The 18,993-nt window shown below is 41.9% G+C and overlaps 1 protein-coding gene and 1 long non-coding RNA gene across 4 annotated transcripts in view; one reads left to right on the forward strand and one right to left on the reverse strand.

Moving 5' to 3' along the window:
• LOC118385213 (signal peptide peptidase-like 3) overlaps positions 1 to 6,858 on the reverse strand; it is a 38,127-nt gene extending 31,269 nt beyond the window's left edge. Inside the window, exon 1 of one of the 2 annotated variants that reach the window (XM_035772165.2) lies at positions 6,283 to 6,858. In XM_035772165.2, coding sequence (XP_035628058.1) covers positions 6,283 to 6,308 — 26 coding nt within the window. In that variant the 5' untranslated portion in view covers positions 6,309 to 6,858. The remainder of the gene's footprint in view (positions 1 to 6,282) is intronic. The other variant, XM_035772164.2, reaches the window with a different exon arrangement.
• Positions 6,859 to 12,020: 5,162 nt separating this feature from the next.
• On the forward strand, positions 12,021 to 15,138 carry LOC118385214 (uncharacterized). Of its 2 annotated transcripts, XR_004825977.1 has the most exons (4): positions 12,021 to 12,350; positions 12,460 to 12,519; positions 12,936 to 14,236; positions 14,355 to 15,138. It is a non-coding gene; the product is annotated as an uncharacterized LOC118385214 (long non-coding RNA). The 2 variants fall into 2 exon arrangements; XR_004825976.2 differs by lacking the exon at positions 12,021 to 12,350 and having other exon boundaries at positions 12,358 to 12,519.
• The last annotated feature ends 3,855 nt before the right edge of the window (positions 15,139 to 18,993 follow it).

Consider the following 18,993-nt stretch of genomic DNA (forward strand, 5'->3'; position numbering starts at 1 on the left):
ACGGCAAGCACATCAAGGTTGGTAGAGTGTGCTAAAGCAGTGAGTAAAACAAACTTAAGGAGGCTTCTGATTTTAACATGCATGAAACCAAGGCTTTTACGTTACAGAAGTCAACAAATGAGAGCACCTGTGGACACACAGGGCCTGGATTAACCTCTACATCAACCGAGGAACAGAGAAGGAGTAGGATGAGGGTACGGGTAAAGGCTATCAAAACTGGTTGTCTAGTGCGTTGGGGGCAGAGAATAAAAGTAGCAGATTTCTGGGCGTGGTAGAATAGATTCAGAGTAGAATGTACAGACAGGGGTATGGTAGGGTGCGAGTACAGTGGAGGTAAAACTAAGCATTGAGTGAAAATAAGAGAGTTTGCATCTCTGGGGGCACTAGTTATGCTAGGTGAGGTCACCGCATGTGTGGAAGGTGGGACAAAAGAGGTACCTGAGGCATGTTGAGTGGGGCTAGGTGCTCCGTAGTAAAATAAAACAATGATAACTACCCTAAACAACTGTATACAAAGGCATGCTGACATTAGAGAGACATAAAGCAATCATAGGTGTTGATTGGGAGAGCTAGATAAGACAACAACGGGTAAGACAACAGCTAATCAGCTAAGACAACAACAGGTAAAATGTCAATGAATGGGCAGAGATGGTCAGTTAACTACACACAGGGCCTGAGGTCGAGGCTGGGGTCAACAGATAAACAAAATCAACAAAAATGGAGTACCGAGATTAATCATCAGTCCCGCAGGCATCGGCTATGTAGCCAGGTGATCATAGGGTCCAGCCCATGTCAGGCCTGGTCTGTACTAAATCTGAATCTGAGAGAGGTTACCTACATTTTAAAACAGTCTCTGAACAGTTGTTTGCATTTTTACATTATTTGACAACGATTCTTACTTCTGTAACAAATAGCCTATTTTCTGTGGGTTTTGAAATAATTGGAATATTCCCCTCTGGTCACATTTGGGATAATTTTTGTACTTACAGAGCATTCGGGAAGTATTCAGACCCCTTGACCTTTTCCACATTTTGTTACGTTACAGTATTCTTAAATTGATTAAAATGTCGTTCCCCTCAATCTACACACCATAACCCATAATGACAAAGCAAAAACTGCTTTTATAAATATTAGCAAATGTATTAAGATTTTAAAAAACAGAAACACCTTATTTACATAAGTATTCAGACCCTTTGCTATGAGACATGAAACTGAGCTCAGGTGCATCCTGTTTCCATTGATCATTCTTGAGATGTTAACACAACTTGGAGCCCACCGGTGGTAAATTCAATTGATTGGACATGATTTGGAAAGGCAGACACCCATCTATAGAAGGTCCCACAGTTGACAGTGCATGTCAGAGCAAAAATTAAGCCATGAGGTCGAAGGAATTGTCCGTAGAGCTGCGAGACAGGATTGTGTCGAGACAGATCTGGGGAAGGGTACCAAAAACAAATGTCTGCAGCATTGAATGTCCCCAAGAACACAGTGGCCTCCATCATTCTTAAATGGAAGGTTCTCCTCATCTCCACAGAGGAACTCTGGAGCTCTGTCAGAGTGACCATCGGGTTCTTGGTCACCTCCCTGACCAAGGCCCTTCTCCCCCGATTGCTCAGATTGGCTGGGCAGTCAGCTCAAGGAAGAGTCTTGGTGGTTCCAAACTTCTTCCATTTAACTTCTTGACGCTACCCATCCCTGTAGCAGATCATTTTCAAACGTCTTCCATTTAAGAATGATGGAGGCCACGATGTTCTTGGGGACCTTCAATGCTGCAGACATTTGTTTTTGGTACCCTTCCCCAGATCTGTCTCGACACAATCCGGTCTCTGAGCTGTACGGACAAAATTCCTTCGACCTTATGTTTTGTTTCTGCTCTGATATGCACCGTCAACTGTGGGATCTTATATAGACAGGTGTGTGCCTTTCAAAATCATGTCCAAACAATTGAATTTACCACAGGTGGACTCCCAAGTTCTAGAAACATCAAGGATGATCAATGGGAACAGGATGCACCTGAGCTCAATGTCGAGTCTCATAACCTTTTGCCTTCTAAAATGTCAACCTAAAAGCTGTCATTATGGGGTAGTGCGTACATACATGTTAGAGTCACCTTTGGCAGCAATTACAGCTGAGAGTCTTTCTGGATAAGTCTAAGAGCGTTCTACACCTGGATTGCTCAACATTTGTGACCCGCTTCAGAAAACTAGGCTTATGTCACTACTTCACAGGAGAGCCGTTTGAACGGAAACCTTTGTTTTTTAATCTAAATGTGTGTTTTTTTGGCAGAAATGCCTTCTCGAACATGTGAACTTTCATGTGCCTTAATAACAAACTTGTATGCCACCTGTAAATACACATACAATTGTTAAAATTACAAGCCTAGTTGGTTTACCAAAGAAAAAGGGAGGCAAACTTCCCACTAGCCCTGATTGGCTGAGATAATGAATGGGGTGGAAATGACGAGAGAGGAGTTTGGATTGGTCTGCCAAATAGCACACGTCTGTCAATTTGAGCTGGTCAGTATGTCTAGGTAATCCTGTCTAACGTGGCTTTTAAAAATTAAATTAACATTATGTATTAAAATTGCCTACGCATTGCTCTCCACTTTCTGGAGGACTGAGTTTAGAAAATCAGTGGAATTAGAGTATGATAGCTAAGGAGACGGAGAAAACAACCGTCTCCGGATTACATCATCAAACTAGGGGCAACCATGGCATCCCACAGGAGACGTGTCCAACCATGAATGATGTAAGATAGTCTAGACAGATATTACACGTTTGAAATTGACAGAAAGAGCTATTTGCTTTGCTAGCTATAGCCAAATGTTAGCTAGCTAACATTGAACCTGGTTGGTTAGCTACCTGCAGATTTATGCAGGGTAGTAACATCATGAGTTGTGATTATGCTTTATTGTTTACCTAGATAGCTAGCGAGCCAGCCAGCTAACGTTAGCTAGCTCGCTAGGTAAACAATGAAGCATAATCACAACACATGATGTTACTACCCTGCATGAATCTGCAGGTAGCTGACCAACCACGTTCAATGGAAGCTAGCTAACATTAGGCTGTCTGTGTGGGTGGACCAATTCAGTTTGTCCGTGATGTGTACGCCGAGGAACTTAAAACTTTCCACCTTCACTACTGTCCCGTCGATGTGGATAGGGGGGGTGCTCCCTCTGCTGTTTCCTGAAGTCCACAATCATCTCCTTTGTTTTGTTGACATTGAGTGCAAGGTTATTTTCCTGACACCACATTCCAAGGTCCCTCACCTACTCCCTGTAGGCCGTCTCGTCGTTGTTGGTAAACAAGCCTACCACTGTGGTGTCGTCCGCAAACTTGATGATTGAGTTGGAGGCGTGCATGACCACGCAGTCGTGGGTGAACAGGGAGTACAGGAGAGGGCTCAGAACGCACCTTTGTAGGGCCCCAGTGTTGAGGATCAGCGGGGTAGAGATGTTACCTACCCTCACCACCTGGGGGCGGCCTATCAGGAAGTCCAGTACACAGTTGCACAGGGCGGGGTCGAGACCCAGGGTCTCGAGCTTGATGACGAGTCTGGAGGGTACTATGGTGTTAAATGCTGAGCTGTAGTCGATGAACAACATTTTCACATAGGTATTCCTCTTGTCCAGATGGGTTAGGGCAGTGTGGTTGTGATTGCGTCGTCTGTGGACCTATTGGGGGCGGTAAGCAAATTGGAGTGGGTCTAGGGTGTCAGGTAGGGTGGAGGTGATATGGTCCTTGACTAGTCTCTCAAAGCACTTCATGATGATGGAAGTGAGTGCTACGGGGCGGTAGTCGTTTAAGCTCAGTTACCTTAGCTTTCTTGGGAACAGGAACAATGGTGGCCTTGTGGTTAGAGATCGTTGGACTAGTAACCGAAAGGTAGCTAGATCGAATCCCTGAGCTGACAAGGTAAAAAAATCTGTCTTTCTGCCCCTGAACAAGGCAGTTGACCTACTGTTCCTAGGCCGTCATTGAAAATAAGAATGTGTTCTTAACTGACTTGCCTAGTTAAATAAAAGGTATTTAAAAAAGGTCTATGGTCACCAGTGTCTGGTGGAAAACAGATTGAACCAGGTTTTCCTTTAGAATTTTGCCTGCACTTAGCTCAATTGGGGCGGCAGGGTCGCCTAGTGGTTAGAGCGTTGGACTAGTAACCGAAATGTTGCAAGCTCAAATCCCCAACCTGACACGGTACAAATCTTTCGTTCTGCCCCTGAACAGGCAGTTAACCCACTGTTCCTAGGCCATCATTGAAAATAAGAATTTGACTTGCCTAGTTAAATAAAGGTTAAAAAAAGTTGTTTTTTTTTAATCATGAAAATCTCCACAGTCCTTAATGATTACAAGCACCCATAACATGATTCAGCCACCCAGAGCATCCGGGTCAAGCTCCCCACCAAAGGGCACATCGACAGATTTCCCACCAAAGCCAAATCGGGGACCCAAACCAGCAAACTCTCGGACACCGACCCAAGCTCCCAACCACAAGGTCACCAACCATCTAAGACCCCCAACACAGTTCCCGAGAGCTGCCCCTCAATCATCCGAGATCCCCCCCACACACAAAAAAAATTTAATGGAGAGTGAATGAAATTATTTTTTTGTCATCTTGCTAGGTAGTTATCGAGCTGTGGCCATCTGGCTAGTATTATCAAGCCAGATGGGCTCCCAGGTGGCACAGCGGTCTAAGGCACTGCATCTCACTGCTAGAGGCGTCACTACAGACACCCTGATTTGAATCCAGGCTGTATCACAACCAGTCGTGATTGGGAGTCCCATAGAGCGGTGCACAATTGGCCCAGCGTCATCCATGTTTGGCCTGTGTAGGCAGTCATTGTAAATAAGAATTTGTTCTTAACTGACTTGCCTAGTAAAATAAAGGTTAAAATAAATAAACAAGGGTTTTCTGCAAAATAGCAACATTCGTGCAGCTAGCTAACTAACATTAATCTAGACCAAACCTAAGCAACAACCACAGACATGCATTGCCAAAAAAATGTTACCACCGCCTTCTAGTTTGGAATATTTTAACAAGGCTGAATGGCTGACGACTTCAAGGTCTTTGCTGTGTTAACACAAAAGAGATTGACTGCCGACACAGGCAAACGTTTGACAATCCTACCGGTGTGTATGAGCAATAAATGTTTGCCTCCACATCAATACTTAAAAACAATACTAGCCATTTAGATGGCACATAATTTGACTTTAATTATGCCATGATCTGCAGCATAGGCCTTCAATTAAAATCATCAAATGTACAGCTAAAATGGACAAAATGACCCAATTTCCAACTGCTAAAAATCGACAAATGACACGGATGGACATGTTATTTATCAGTCTACCTAATATTGGTCTGCATGGCACACTTGCTATCACACATAAAAAAATAATAATTAGAAAACTATTATTCTGGCACATTACAGTAGGGATTGCAATCAGTTAGTCATAGCTAACAATGCGAAAAGATAAACCCCGATGTACAGATCAATGCCTTACTTAGCCAGCTAGCTACTCTTAGGAAGCAGATTATTATGATGGACAATCAAGATAACAAGCTAGCTAACGTTAGCTAAACAAGCTAGAGGTGTTGACTTGCTAGCAAGCCAGCTGCGCACGTCATTAACAAAATAAAAATGGATGACTCAATAACATAGCTATTTCTCTCCGACTTTATAAAACACCGGGCGTGTCATACATGTATCACAATGACAACATAATTATTGTGTGAAAAGTTAGACGTGCCATGAATAAAGCCGGTGAGCTTTTCTGCTAACGTAGCCTGGCTAGCAGGCGTAAACTGGTAGGCTAGCTACGCTCATAGGCTCCCTTTGTGTGTAACTGGCTAACGAGATGTAGCAATAAGATATGTATGCATACAAAACAACTCATGTTGACGAGAGGCTTACAAGCTAGATAGCTAACAGAATAATATTATTTTGGTAGGAGTTGGCGAACTAACGTTAGTTATATACAACCTTACAGATTCGTCTACCTTGTATAACCATTTCCGTATGACCAATGAAATGCCAACATTAAGACGAGCCGCTAAATTCGCTAACTGGCAGATAGCGAGCTAGCCCTGTACTTGGACCGTAGTTAGCTAGCTCAATAAGACAATTTGAAAACAGGGCCATCTAATTCTAGTTAAACAAAATAGTGGCTGATTTATTTAGGAACGATGCAGGTTGTCAACTGTATCTGTAAAAAAAAAGTACATACAGCAGTCAAGTCAGGCTGTTAGCCAACTCGTGCAATGGCTATACCTATGCGCACTCACCAAGAAGAGTAGCCTTGCTCCGCCATGTCACCGACGACAACAGTCAGTGGTGGGTTCCGCGACTGTTGAGATTCGGTTCCCTGTGGCCAAAACGAAGGACCTGGTGGAAAAATTTCCGCCTTTACTTCAAGATGTATTTTTTAACAGTTACTATTTGATAACAACATGGCGATGTACCCCAGCCCCCATCTAGCAAAAACTAGTAGAATAGCTTCCAATCGAATGACAATGATGGTTTGCTAGCTGGCCAAGACAAAGCACCCCGATAAAAACGGAATATTTCGTCAGTTTCGCGAGTGTCCTGCAGTCTCACTGCCCTTACAGGCCCGAGTCTCAAATGATCCTATACTCGCTGAAAATCCATATTTAGGAGTGTTTTCTAGCGTCTATATTCATATATTCCCAAAGTCTGCACCCTCCGCTGTAATGGATGCCGCGCAGACAGCTTTGTTTTCTATGGCAAGCCAGTCGCGTGCACGCGCAATATCGCCCTTGCTAGAAAGATTTTACGAGTAATTTGTGTGCAATGGAAACACGCGAATATGCGTCTATTCATTCCACCGATTCTGTTGCGAAAGTTTCTTAAACGGAACGAAACGGGGAGGGACCTTCCTGAATTTTTCCAATAGAAACTCTTGTATTTTTAAAATTACTTACACGTGATTAGCAGATGTTATTGCGAGTGTAATGAAATGTTTGTGCTTCTAGCTCCAACAGTGCAGTAATATCTAACAAATTACTCAACATATACCCTATACACACAAATCTAAGTAGGAATTAATTAAGACTACACATATGGACAAGCGATGTCAGAGCGGAACGGACTAAGATACAGTAGAACAGTATAGAAAACAGTTTATACATTTGAGATGAGTAATGTCAGATATGTAAACATTAAGTGACTAAGATACCGTAGAATAGTATAGAATACAGTATATACATATGAGATGAATAATGTAAGATGAAAACATTATCAAGTGACTAAGATTCCGTAGAATAGTATAGATTACAGTATATACATATGAGGTGAGTAACATTATTAAAGTCACTAGTGTTCCATTCCTTAAAGTTGCCAGGGATTCCTAGTCGATGCCTATAGGCAGCAGCCTGTAATGTGCTAGTGATGGCTGTTTAACAGTCTGATGGCCTTGAGATAGAAGCTGATTTTCAGTCTCTCCGTCCCAGCTTTGATGCACCAGTACTGACCTCGCCTTCTGAATGATAACGGGGTGAACAGGCAGTGGCTCGGGTGGTTGATGTCCTTGAATATCACGTTATTATTCGGGATACTCAAGTAGGGTATTCTGTTTTTGAGTTGACACATATGGGCTTAAATGAGGAATATTCTGTTTATTAACGGATACAGTGATACTTGTGAAATCGGGATACAAACTACTTTCCGGAGTACTGTGCTCATGTAAATGTGGTCACTGTTGCAGCAGCAGAGATACCACGTGATGGAAAGCGCCTCAATAATGCTTGAGCCATTTTTGTGACATTTTACTCAATCAATCAATCAATCAAATGTATTTATAGGGCCTCCCAGGTGGCGCAGGGCACTGTTTAGTGCTAGCTGTTCCACCAGAGACTCTGGTGGGCTCTGTCGCAGCCGGCCGCGACCGGGAGGTCCATGGGGCGACGCACAATTGGCCTAGCTTTGCCCGGGTTAGGGAGGGCTTGGCCGGTAGGGATATCCTTGTCTCATAGCACACTAGTGACTCCTGTGGCGGGCCGGGCGCAGTGCACACTAACCAGGTTGCCAGGTGCACAGTGTTTCCTCCGACACATTGGCTTCCGGTTTGCATGCGCGCTGTGTTAAGAAGCAGTGCGGCTTGGTTGGGTTGTGTTTCGGAGGATGCATGGCTTTCGACCTTCGTCTCTCCCGAGCCCGTACGGGAGTTGTAGCGATGAGACAACATAGTAACTACTAAAATGTAATAAAAAAGGTAAAAAATTATTTATAAAGCCCTTCTTACATCAGCTGATGTCACAAAGTGCTGTACAGAAACCCAGCCTAAAACCCCAGGGGTTTCGAGCTTCATGACGAGTTTGAAGGGTACTATGGTGTTAAATGCTGAGCTGTAATAGATGAACAGCATTCTTACATTACATAGGTATTCCTCTTGTCCAGATGGGTTAGGGCAGTGTGCAGTGAGATTGTGATTGCGTCGTCTGTGGACCTATTGGGGCGGTAAGCAAATTGGAGTGAGTCTAGGGTGTCAGGTAGGGTGGAGGTGATATGATCCTTGACTAGTCTCTCAAAGCACTTCATGATGTGAGTGCTACGGGGCAATCATCAAGTTTGCAGACGACACAACAGGGGTAGGCTTGATTGCCAACAACGACGAGACGGCCTACAGGGAGTAGGTGAGGGCCCTCGGAGTGTGGTGTCAGGAAAATAACCTCATATTCAACGTCAACAAAACAAAGGAGATGATCGTGGACTTCAGGAAACAGCAGAAGGAGCACCCCCCTATCCACATCGACGGGACAGTTGTGGAGAAGGTGGAAAGTTTTAAGTTCTCAGCGTACACATCACGGACAAACTGCATTGGTCCACCCACACAGACAGCGTTGTGAAGAAGGCGCAACAGCACCTCTTCACCCTCAGGAGGCTGAAGAAATTTGTCTTGTCACCAAAAACACTCACAAACCTTTACAGATGCACAACCGAGAGCATCCTGTCGGGCTGTATCACCGCCTGGTACTTTAGGCAACTGCTCCGCCAACAACTGTAAGGTTCTCCAGAGGGTAGTGAGGTCTGCACAACACATCACCGGGGGCAAACTACCAAATCACTAGTCACTTTAAACAATGTCACTTTATATAATGTTTACATACCCTACATTACTCATCTCATATGTATATACTGTATTCTATATCATCTACTACATCTTGCCTATGCAGTTCGGCCATTGCGCATCCATATATTTATATGTACATATTCTTATTCATTCCTTTACTTTTGTGTGTATAAGGTAGTTGTTGTGAAATTGTTAGATTAATTGTTAGATATTATTGCAAGGTATTACTGCAGAACTAGAAGCACAAGCATTTCGCTACACTCGTATTAGAATCTGCTAACCATGTGTATGTGACCAATGACATTTGATTTCACCATTCCAGTGTAGTCAATTGAGTGAAAGTGAGACTGTAGGGAGCGCACCAATGATGTGGATAGCATATTATGACCTAGCTCATCCTTAATAAATAAAACATTTTTTTCTATGATGATTAATGATCAATAGATGTTCAAATTATTGAAGAGAAAACGTAGCCTTGAACTAGGAAGCCCTTAATCATGACTTACAGTTCCATTACATTACACATAAGAAAGTCAGCCATTGGACGAAGGCGTCTTCTGTAGGGGTGAGTTTTGTTAAGATCCTAGACCCTCAGTACTGAACATTTACGCCTTGATCATACCAACAGTGTCCTTGCATTTTGGTAAACCAGAAGTACATTAATTTCCAATGGAACGCTGCGCTTGCCTTGCAGCATTGCGTAGTAGATAGAGGCAGTTGCTGTGACTTCTGTGTGGTGCATACGTTGGGTGTATCGAACGTATGCATCAAGCTGTGTAGACGGCTTGACAGAAAAGGTAGCAGAAGGCGAATGTTGAATGTCCAGATGATGCTGCATACCATTTTGCGCCGAAAGACTGTCGGTGGGATCGAGGCTTAACATGCATGGCTTGCGGTAGCCAACGGTTTTGGAAGCATAATAAGTTAAGAACCTTATCTTTCATATCAGCAATAAATCATTTTCAAAGCGAGACAACAGTAACCGTAGCTTGCAAACACCCGCGGAACCTTTGATGAGTATGTCGGACCACTATTGGTTACAACACTGTATCTTTGTTTTTTTAATCGGATTTGGCACAACTGTACTGTGACTGGTTTGGCATGGCGGCTAGTTCAGATGGTAGCAATGTATATTGATAATGATGATAAAACCAGTAGTGGCTTGTTTTCATGGATGCCAAGGGAAGTCAGGCTTGCCCCAAAAAATGCACCCCCAAAAAATATATATTTAAAATCATGTATATTTCGTCTCTCTGTGTCAGAATTTTTCTTCAGTTTGCAAGAGGTTGAATGTATCTCATCAGAGAGAGCAAGCGAAACAGCGCCCTTCTTTCTCTGTATGTGTGGGCCATCTATCTGATACTGTTTGGTTCCAAAGGGTAGGTTTATGACATTGCTGCCCATACCATTGAATGCAATGGAAGCAAGCATTCGGTCTCCCTTGATAAAAAATGTATAAAATAATAGCCAATCAGCCTTGAGTTAAACTGAGTGAGCTCAACTGTGAATGGTCCTGGCATACCAACAAAAAGTGTAAAGAGAAGCCTATCAAATCTCACCAAGAGCCTATGCCATTGACAGAAACAACTTGAATTGTTTAATCTCATTGTAGTTGTGTTGTTGTCCTCCAGTGGCTAGCTAGCTTGCTAAAGTCAGCCCTTTCTAAATTAGCCATGGATGAAGATAGGGATATGGACTTGTGGTTTTACTTAATTCTCCATACTGGCCAATGATTATAATGGCGATTCTGATCCAACCATTAATTAATGCATTGTGCCCCTAGCCTGAGAGGATGAAAAGTTCAATATGTAGCTAGATGTAATGTTTTCCATGAAAGGAATTTAGGCTAGTGAACAAACATTTAAGCCAATTGTGTACTGTACGACAGAGTGCTAGACCATTTCCTCAACATGAAAGAGAGGAGGATGGCATTGGTGATTCTATACAAGTGGGGTGAGTCAACATGTTTTTTAAAAAGAAAAAAAGGAGCTGCCTCCACTATTTCAGCACCATTTAAACTTCAACGTTTCAACATCATAAAATCACCTGTGCTTAGTCAATGTTGAAATGTTGAAGTTGAAATTGCAGAACGCACACACACACAGAAATCAGAACCATGGACAGCCACATCATATTTAGCTTACATTGATTGGACTAAATTGTTTTTGGTATCTTTCAGTTGTCAATTTATGTGACTAAGCACAGGTGATTTGATGATGTTGAAATGTTGAAGTTGAAATGGTGCTGGAATAGTGGAGTCAGCTCCTGTTTTCTTTGTGACTTGTGGTAACTCTCTGTGGTTCTAAATCAAGAGTTGTTTAGTGGTCCTAAAATGTCAGAAACATGAACTTTCTTGAACATATGTAGGTCATGTAACGGTTTGTTGCATTCAATATGCTTTGTGGACTTCACCAGACAGAGGTTGCTCTCTGGTTTTGTGATGTGAAATGGAAAGTAAGTACTTCAATCTGTTGCATTTGACAAAAGCAATTAGGAAAGAAATTGGGGTGATTAAGGGTGCCAAACCACTGGGCTATGGGAAGGCCCTGATCATTGCAAATAGTAAAATTCAGTAGGAGAAAGTTTTGAAATTGAACTCACTAAATGGGGGTGAGGTTAAAATGTCACATTCCTGGTGCTATGTCTAAACTGAGGGAAATAATTGATGGGATGCCATTGGAAATTACCATGGAAGAAATGTACCACTTTAAGGCTTCCCTGAAAGGAGGAAAAGTTATTGATGTGAAAAGGATGAAAAGCAAAAAAAGTGGCAATCGAGTGGACATTACAACTGTACTGTTACAATTGGAAGGGAACCTGCCGAATAGGGTGTAGCTCGGATCACTCAGTTGGAGAGTATGTGACGCCTCCACTTTGGTGCTTAACATTCCAACGGATGGGGCATGTTGCTAATGTATGCAAAAGGTAAAATGAGCTGTGCAACGTGCGGTGGGGATCACGAGTATGGGAAATGATCAGAGATGGAAACTCGAGTCGTGATTAAGAAAATAAAATGACTTGCAACTTGATTTAGACTTGTGATCAATTGACTTGTGACTTGACTTGGACTCGAGATGAAAGACTTGTGAACAATGCAAGTCCGTACTGGGATAAGTTTTAGTTGTGCATTCTGTCAGATAACATGGAACAGGCGGCGTTGTAACACGGAGAAAGTAGTTTAATACAGAGGGCTGAAAAGCGTTCTAGAACATCTGCGTCATTTGTACGTGACTGAACAATCGTAATCAGGAACGATGTCATCAGGTGGGGAAGCTTTTGTTATTACATTTGGTTACAAGAACCTGCAGTATAATGCCAGTGGCAAAAAAAGAAAGAAATGCTGTTTGCTAAACTTGTGGAATTAACATTAAAGATGCTGGCGAAACTACAGTACATCTAACTTCATCCGACATGTGAAAACTCACCGCGAAAGGTCAGTTAGGCTAGCTAGCTAACAATGTTACAATGTGATTAGGCTAATAATAGCCTGTTTAGCAGATGCCAACTTGATATAGCTAGCTTTATTGTGTATCATCTTTTAGCTAACTGGAAATGTATTACTGCCAAATATTTCTTAAAAGGTTAAGAGGTGGGTTGTCAGATCGCTAGACCTACTTGTTAGCAGAGATGATTAAATTACATCTCGGCGATATGCATATCACTCAGATTTAATATACTTTCTGCTGTAGCCTGTTCCTAGGAAGTAACTTAGTATAAAACCAGAGTTCAACGCATGCAACTTCTTTGACATTTCTGCTGAAAAATCCCATAGACCATAAATATTTGTTTGTGTCCTTGTACTTCCATCTCAAGTCAGCAACAACTATCCATCATGTTGTTCATCTGCAGGTTCACTGAATTCTGCAACGCAAAGGTGACCAGCACAGGGCCAGAAGGACAGAGCAGCGTGTATAGCCAGGGCCACCCCAGGCAGAAGGCTATAACAGAGGCTATACTGCAAGACCTGATCATTTCCTGCAACCTGCCTATGTCCTTAGTGGACAACCCTCACTTTAGGCATTTCATGTCAGTGGTAGGTGACAAATATTGACCAGTAAGTAGGCCCACGTTGACCAGGTACCTGTACCTGCATGACTTAACACTGAACAAAAAGGCTACAATCAAAAGTGCCTTAGAACAGACAGAATCAGTGTCTGTCGCTGTAGATATATGGACTGACAGGACCACAAGGGGCTTCATGGGAGTAATGGCCCATTACATGGCCATGGAAGAGGGAAAAAAAACACCCAGACTGGAGTCAGTTCTGTTGAGCTGTGATAGATTCACATGGTCACACACTGGGGAAAGAACATTTGACATTTAATATGTGATAACTCTGAAAATATGAAAAAGGCCTTCATAGTTTGTTTCCCCAAAGCAATCAATGATGATGATGTGGATAACCCCAGCATATGGGAAGAATTTGGTGAAGAGTACAATGTTGATGTAGAAGCTATCCAAACCAACTGCAGGTAACAGCACTTACAGTGCTTTGCCCATTCATTACAACTGGTGATTAGAGATGGACTAAAGGAAACAAAAATCATAAACAGTGTGATGTTTAAGGTAACTAAACTTTGCAGGTTACTACACACTACCTGTTCTCTGACGGAAGCATTTGAAGCCGAGTTCGGAGCCAATCGTAGTATCCCTGCTGCTGTGTCTACCAGATGGAATTCCATCCTCCGGCTTGTTAAAGCAGCCACCAATCTGAATCAACAAAGCGTCAATACGCTACTTGAGGCCCAAGGACACAAGGAACTCTGCTTATCACAAAGGGAATGGAGTCAGCTATTGGAGCTAGTGGACATTTTGGACCCTTTTGTCCAGGCCACCGACCTTACTCAGGGGGTTCTCTCACTGCTGCCCTTCCTTGTGTACTGTCAACTATCATCTGCAAAGTATACTGTGCACAAGTCATCACCTATTCAGTCTAGTAAAAGCACTGCAGCAGTCACTCAAATGCCAATTCCAGGGGGTGTTTGTGAATGTCAGAATGGAGCACTCGGATGAACAGGCAACAACTTACTTTGGTGACAATGTATACATAATGGCTGCACTGCACTGGACCCATCTTTCTGCCTGTTCTGGCTTGATCATGATGTCCTCATACCACATGAATATCAAGCTGAATTGAAGGAGAGTGATTGGTAAGTACAATGCATTGCAACATGCAGCGTTTTCTATTTCACTTGCATTCAAATGATTTATTTTCATGTATAATGTATACTGTTATATTCTTGATCATTTTATTATTATTTTTTTCAGACCTAGCCAGAAGGCTGAGGCATGGAAAGTCACCATTATGGAGAGCAGTAGTGGAGAAGAGGAACAACCACCTGTCAACCTCCAGACTGTTCTCTGGCCTCCTCAACAAGATCAGCATGAAGAAAGGAGACAAAGTCACCTGTCAAAGCAGAGATTATTAGCTACATTGAAGTATCTTCTGATGAAAAGTAAGTTGATTGCTTGGATTTTTGGAAAATCCATGCAAAAGACTTTCCAAAACTCAAACAGGTAGCAATGACAGTGTTGGCTGTGCCTGCCACTGGTGCCCCAGTGGAGAGTGTTTAGTCATGGAGGCCTCCTCATACGCCCTCATCGTGCCAGACTCACTGCAAGAACGCTGACAAACTTGATCTTTCTGAAATGTAACCTGTCTGCAACATAAATATTCTCTCTCTTAGGGCACAGGATGTAATTTGCTACTTGTTACAGGAAATTGTATTTATGTTAAGTGTCCAGGTTAGTAAGTATATTTTAGGGATAAAGGTCATTATGTTTGATATATAGGACACTTTAGTAGTGCAGTTATTGAACAGTTGTCAGTCATTTTGGTTTACGTTCATGCTTGTCATTTATCTTCCCTCACCTACAGATTCTGTTTGTGTGACACAAAATACCATGCACTTTAAAATGTTATGTTTGCTTTTTTAAATATCCGGTACAATTACTTTTATTAAATGTAAACTGTCTACATTTTAAAAGGAAATGCATTTGGATTGAAATAGTGCCTGATGTATTTTCTTTAATAAAAGTATGGAGTAATGAACAGGGGAGTCTCTTCAAATAATTTACAAGGTTTATAGACCTACAGTAACCCACAGCAGGTAGAAAGCCATTGCCAAAATGGACTTGAGACTTGACTTGAACTCCACCTCAAAGACCTGTGAACATCTCAGGAAATAATGGCCTGATGCTAATGTTAAATGTTGTAATCAATGTTCCCTCTATAAACTGCGTGGGTGCGAAGGCCGCGTACTTCATCGAAGACTGTTGTGCAGAATATGTGCCATGCTGCGCAGGCACGAGACTGAATTTCACTCGCCCCTTCAGTTTGCACTATATAGATCAACGTTTTTTTCTATGATCGAATCCAAATTATATCAGCTCCTTTTCAATACAACAAACCAAAACAAATCTACCTTTGCAAGACTGAGTCTGTGATTTTGTTGAAGGCAGAGCTGGAGCGCATCGGAGTAGAATTCTATTGACATGGGTAGCCCAAGAGCGGTCTTTCAATCATCAGCGAGTGAATGCGCCTTTCAGTTCAGATCAGAGCTGCGTGTGTGCACATGTGTTTATATTCTTTGCTAGTTTGCGATTTGTTAGCCCAGTTATAGATAAGTATAAGTCAGCAATGAGGAGTGTAGGCTACATTTCAAGCTGTCTTTGAAAAGCCAGTAAGGTAAAAAGCTTATGTCTTAAGGGGCAGTGTTGTATTTTATGACAGGCTTGAATATGCAAATGAGCCAATAGGCAGAACATTGTCTAATTCTCTGTATGGTAACAATAATTAATATTATTGTGGTTTCTTACATCATACAACATAATACAATTTACACTCAGCTATTTGGCCCATGGTGTTACAGACCAAGGAGAAAATAATGAATTTTATGTAGACCTACATTGAACACCAAATATAGGCTATTGTAGGCTATATCATAGAAATCAAAAGCTATTTCCATGTGAACATGTTATGGGATTTGTTCCATTGGTTTTGTTGCTAGGCCTACATTGTGAACAAATAGCCACAATAACCTATTGGCTACTGTCTAAAACGGTAAGGGTAGGTACAGCCTCAGTCTTCACTTTAAACACGCGCCGGAAGTTGCACAAAATCCTCACAGTTTTCAAGTGTCCACTCACAAGACCTAAAATTTCCCCAGTGCCCCCCAAAATTTGAGGGAACTGTGATGCAGCATATAGAGGATGTGAATAGAACCATGGAAGCGCAGAGGTACAAAATTACAAATAATGTATCCTATGCTGAGGCTGTTAGGAAAGTGAATAACAAACCTAGTGTTCAAAATGCTTCAGATACAACATAGCGGCAGATAGTGGTTTCTCCCGAGGAGGCCAGTGGAACCTCAGCCGATTGTTATTGTGATATGCTAGCATAAATGCTTAATTGTAAAGAAAACCATGGTAGTAGATCATGTAGACTTGGCCTTCATGTGTAGGGCAATCAATGTGACTGCTCCACATGAGCAGGACGACATAAATAAAAAAAATAGTGAAGGCAGCCAAAGACATTCTGGGGATTTTTGAAGTTACGGTAGAAATAAATAATATAAATAATACATCGGATTCTGAATCGAAATTCAAAGGATGACCAGGATAATAAGTAGCTTACTATTAGGCTGTTCGTTGTACAATGGAACGCTAGGAGTTTGATAGCCAATGGACAAGATTAAAAAAAATACACGATTTAGATGTTTTACCAGACATGACGTGTATACAAGAAACATGGTTTAAACCTCAATTGGATTATATTATACCTGAGATTATCTCTGTAAAAAGTGATATAATTGAGTGCTCGGGGGGTGGGTGTGATACATTTATCGAAGAAGGTGTAGCACATAGAGCAATGACTGGTTTCAAATAGCACGAATGTGTGGTGGTGGAGATTTGTAGAGAATGGGGTAACATCACGTTGTTTAAGTACTATAATCCTTGCAAACCCATTTCTCTATCTGAATTAGACATAGTTGCGAAATCCAGTTTAGGCGATAAGGAGACATGGTGTGGCGATCTCAATGCGCATAACAGCTTGTGGGGCAGCAATATCACAGATGTCAATGGTTTTAGTGGTTGACGATTTTATGGAGCGGAAGGGACTAGTTTGTAAAAATGATGTTTAGATCTTACATTGGTGTCCTCCATTGCTGGTACTATTATGTGAGTGGGATGTGACGATCGAATCCACAATAGGCTGTGCTAATTTCCCAGTCATGTGCAAGTCATGTGCAACATAGATCTTGACGTACAGTATGTTTTCAGAAAAGGGAACCGGTTTCAAATTGGTGTTTTGACAAAGCAAATTGGGGACTTTTTTTTTTACACTTTGTGTGAAAATGAGGGTCATAAATGACTGTGCTGCATCTGTGAATGCGGTCATATTGGATGCTGCCCTATTAGTTATTCCAATGAGAGAGAGGGGGTGGGGGGCAGAGGAAAGATAGTTCATTGGTGAACTGAAGCATGTACTATGGCCATCATTGATCGTGATAATGCTTTTAAAACTTTGAAGAATAATTTGACATTCGATAGCAGATAGTATTTCAGAGAGAGCATTGGCTAGGAGAGTCATTTAAGAATGCAAAGAAAGGTGCTATTGTATTTTCTTGTTACTAAATAAGACAATTGTTCTTTAAAACACAAGTTATTCTTTATTCAAGTTAACTGGAGCCATACCAGTATAGTGCGTTGAGCTGGAATCTCCCACTCTCCAACACTATGTCACATCCCCCTTATCAATATATGCCTTTTCTAGAATAAGATAAAGCAATATCTATTCTCTATAAATCATGTTTACAATTCTTTGTATAGTGAACACTGCATTTGAATAACACATTTACACTACCTCAATCAGCCTCAGATGTGCTTTTACATCTCTACCTGACCGTCTCATTTCAACAGGCTGCCCTGGTGTACAGATTAGTGTCTGTGCTTGATGTTGTCTGACTTCTGTCACTCTCTTGCCTGGCTGCTAACACTCAGGTACATGTAACAAATGTCTGATATTGCTCCTGTATTTAACTCCCTCAGGTGTCATTACATCATATGACCTGGTTGCCGCTTTTTTTCACCACGAGCCTCAATGTTCCATGTTTTACCATCATGCATTTTTACTCTATCATTTGGACTGAGTGCACTGAGCACCTTGGACCCTTTGTCAGAGTACCTTTTCTGTTCACTCTTCTCTCTGTTTGTTAAGAATGACCTTGTCATCCTTCTGTTTGTAGTACTGGCAACCTAGTTGGGTTTCCTGTTGAACAGCTCTGTATGAGCTTTTAGTGAAGTAGCCCTGTAGTTTAACAAAGCTAGATATGGATCTGTCTTTGAGTCGAGAGCTTTCTTAAGCAGTAGATTCACTGTTTTGACACCGTTCTCGACTAACCAGTTAGACTGAGTACAGTGGGCTGGATGTGACACTTGGTATCACAATTCCTGAACCCTTAAAACAGAATTCCATCAAGTACAGATGGCGCATCTCTGTATTAACCATAAGGGTATGGTATAGTTTGTACAGACCACTCGCGTGTTATGGCTTGAATTACCTGAAGTTGCATGTGAAATAACTGTCCACATTTCATCTGAAACTGGGCAACTCTTTCTGATAAGGTTTACATGTATGGTATCATTCTGCTCGTAAATCTGGTTTGCTTCTGAGCCATCAAAAGCTTCGGAAAATGTTCCTGCCACTAACAATTCTTTCCCTGGCCTGTACTCGAGTTGCAAGTCATATTTCAGAAGTTTTAGAAACAGTCTCTGTACCCTTGGAGGTGTGTATGCTAGACCCTTCTTTGCAATAGTAACCAAAGGTTTGTGATCTGTTTCAGCCCACACTGTTTTACCATAGATAAACACATGGAATGTCTCACATGCATGTGACAGTGCCAAT

Source organism: Oncorhynchus keta, chromosome 6 (genome assembly GCF_023373465.1).
Source record: "Oncorhynchus keta strain PuntledgeMale-10-30-2019 chromosome 6, Oket_V2, whole genome shotgun sequence".
NCBI lineage: Eukaryota > Metazoa > Chordata > Actinopteri > Salmoniformes > Salmonidae > Oncorhynchus > Oncorhynchus keta.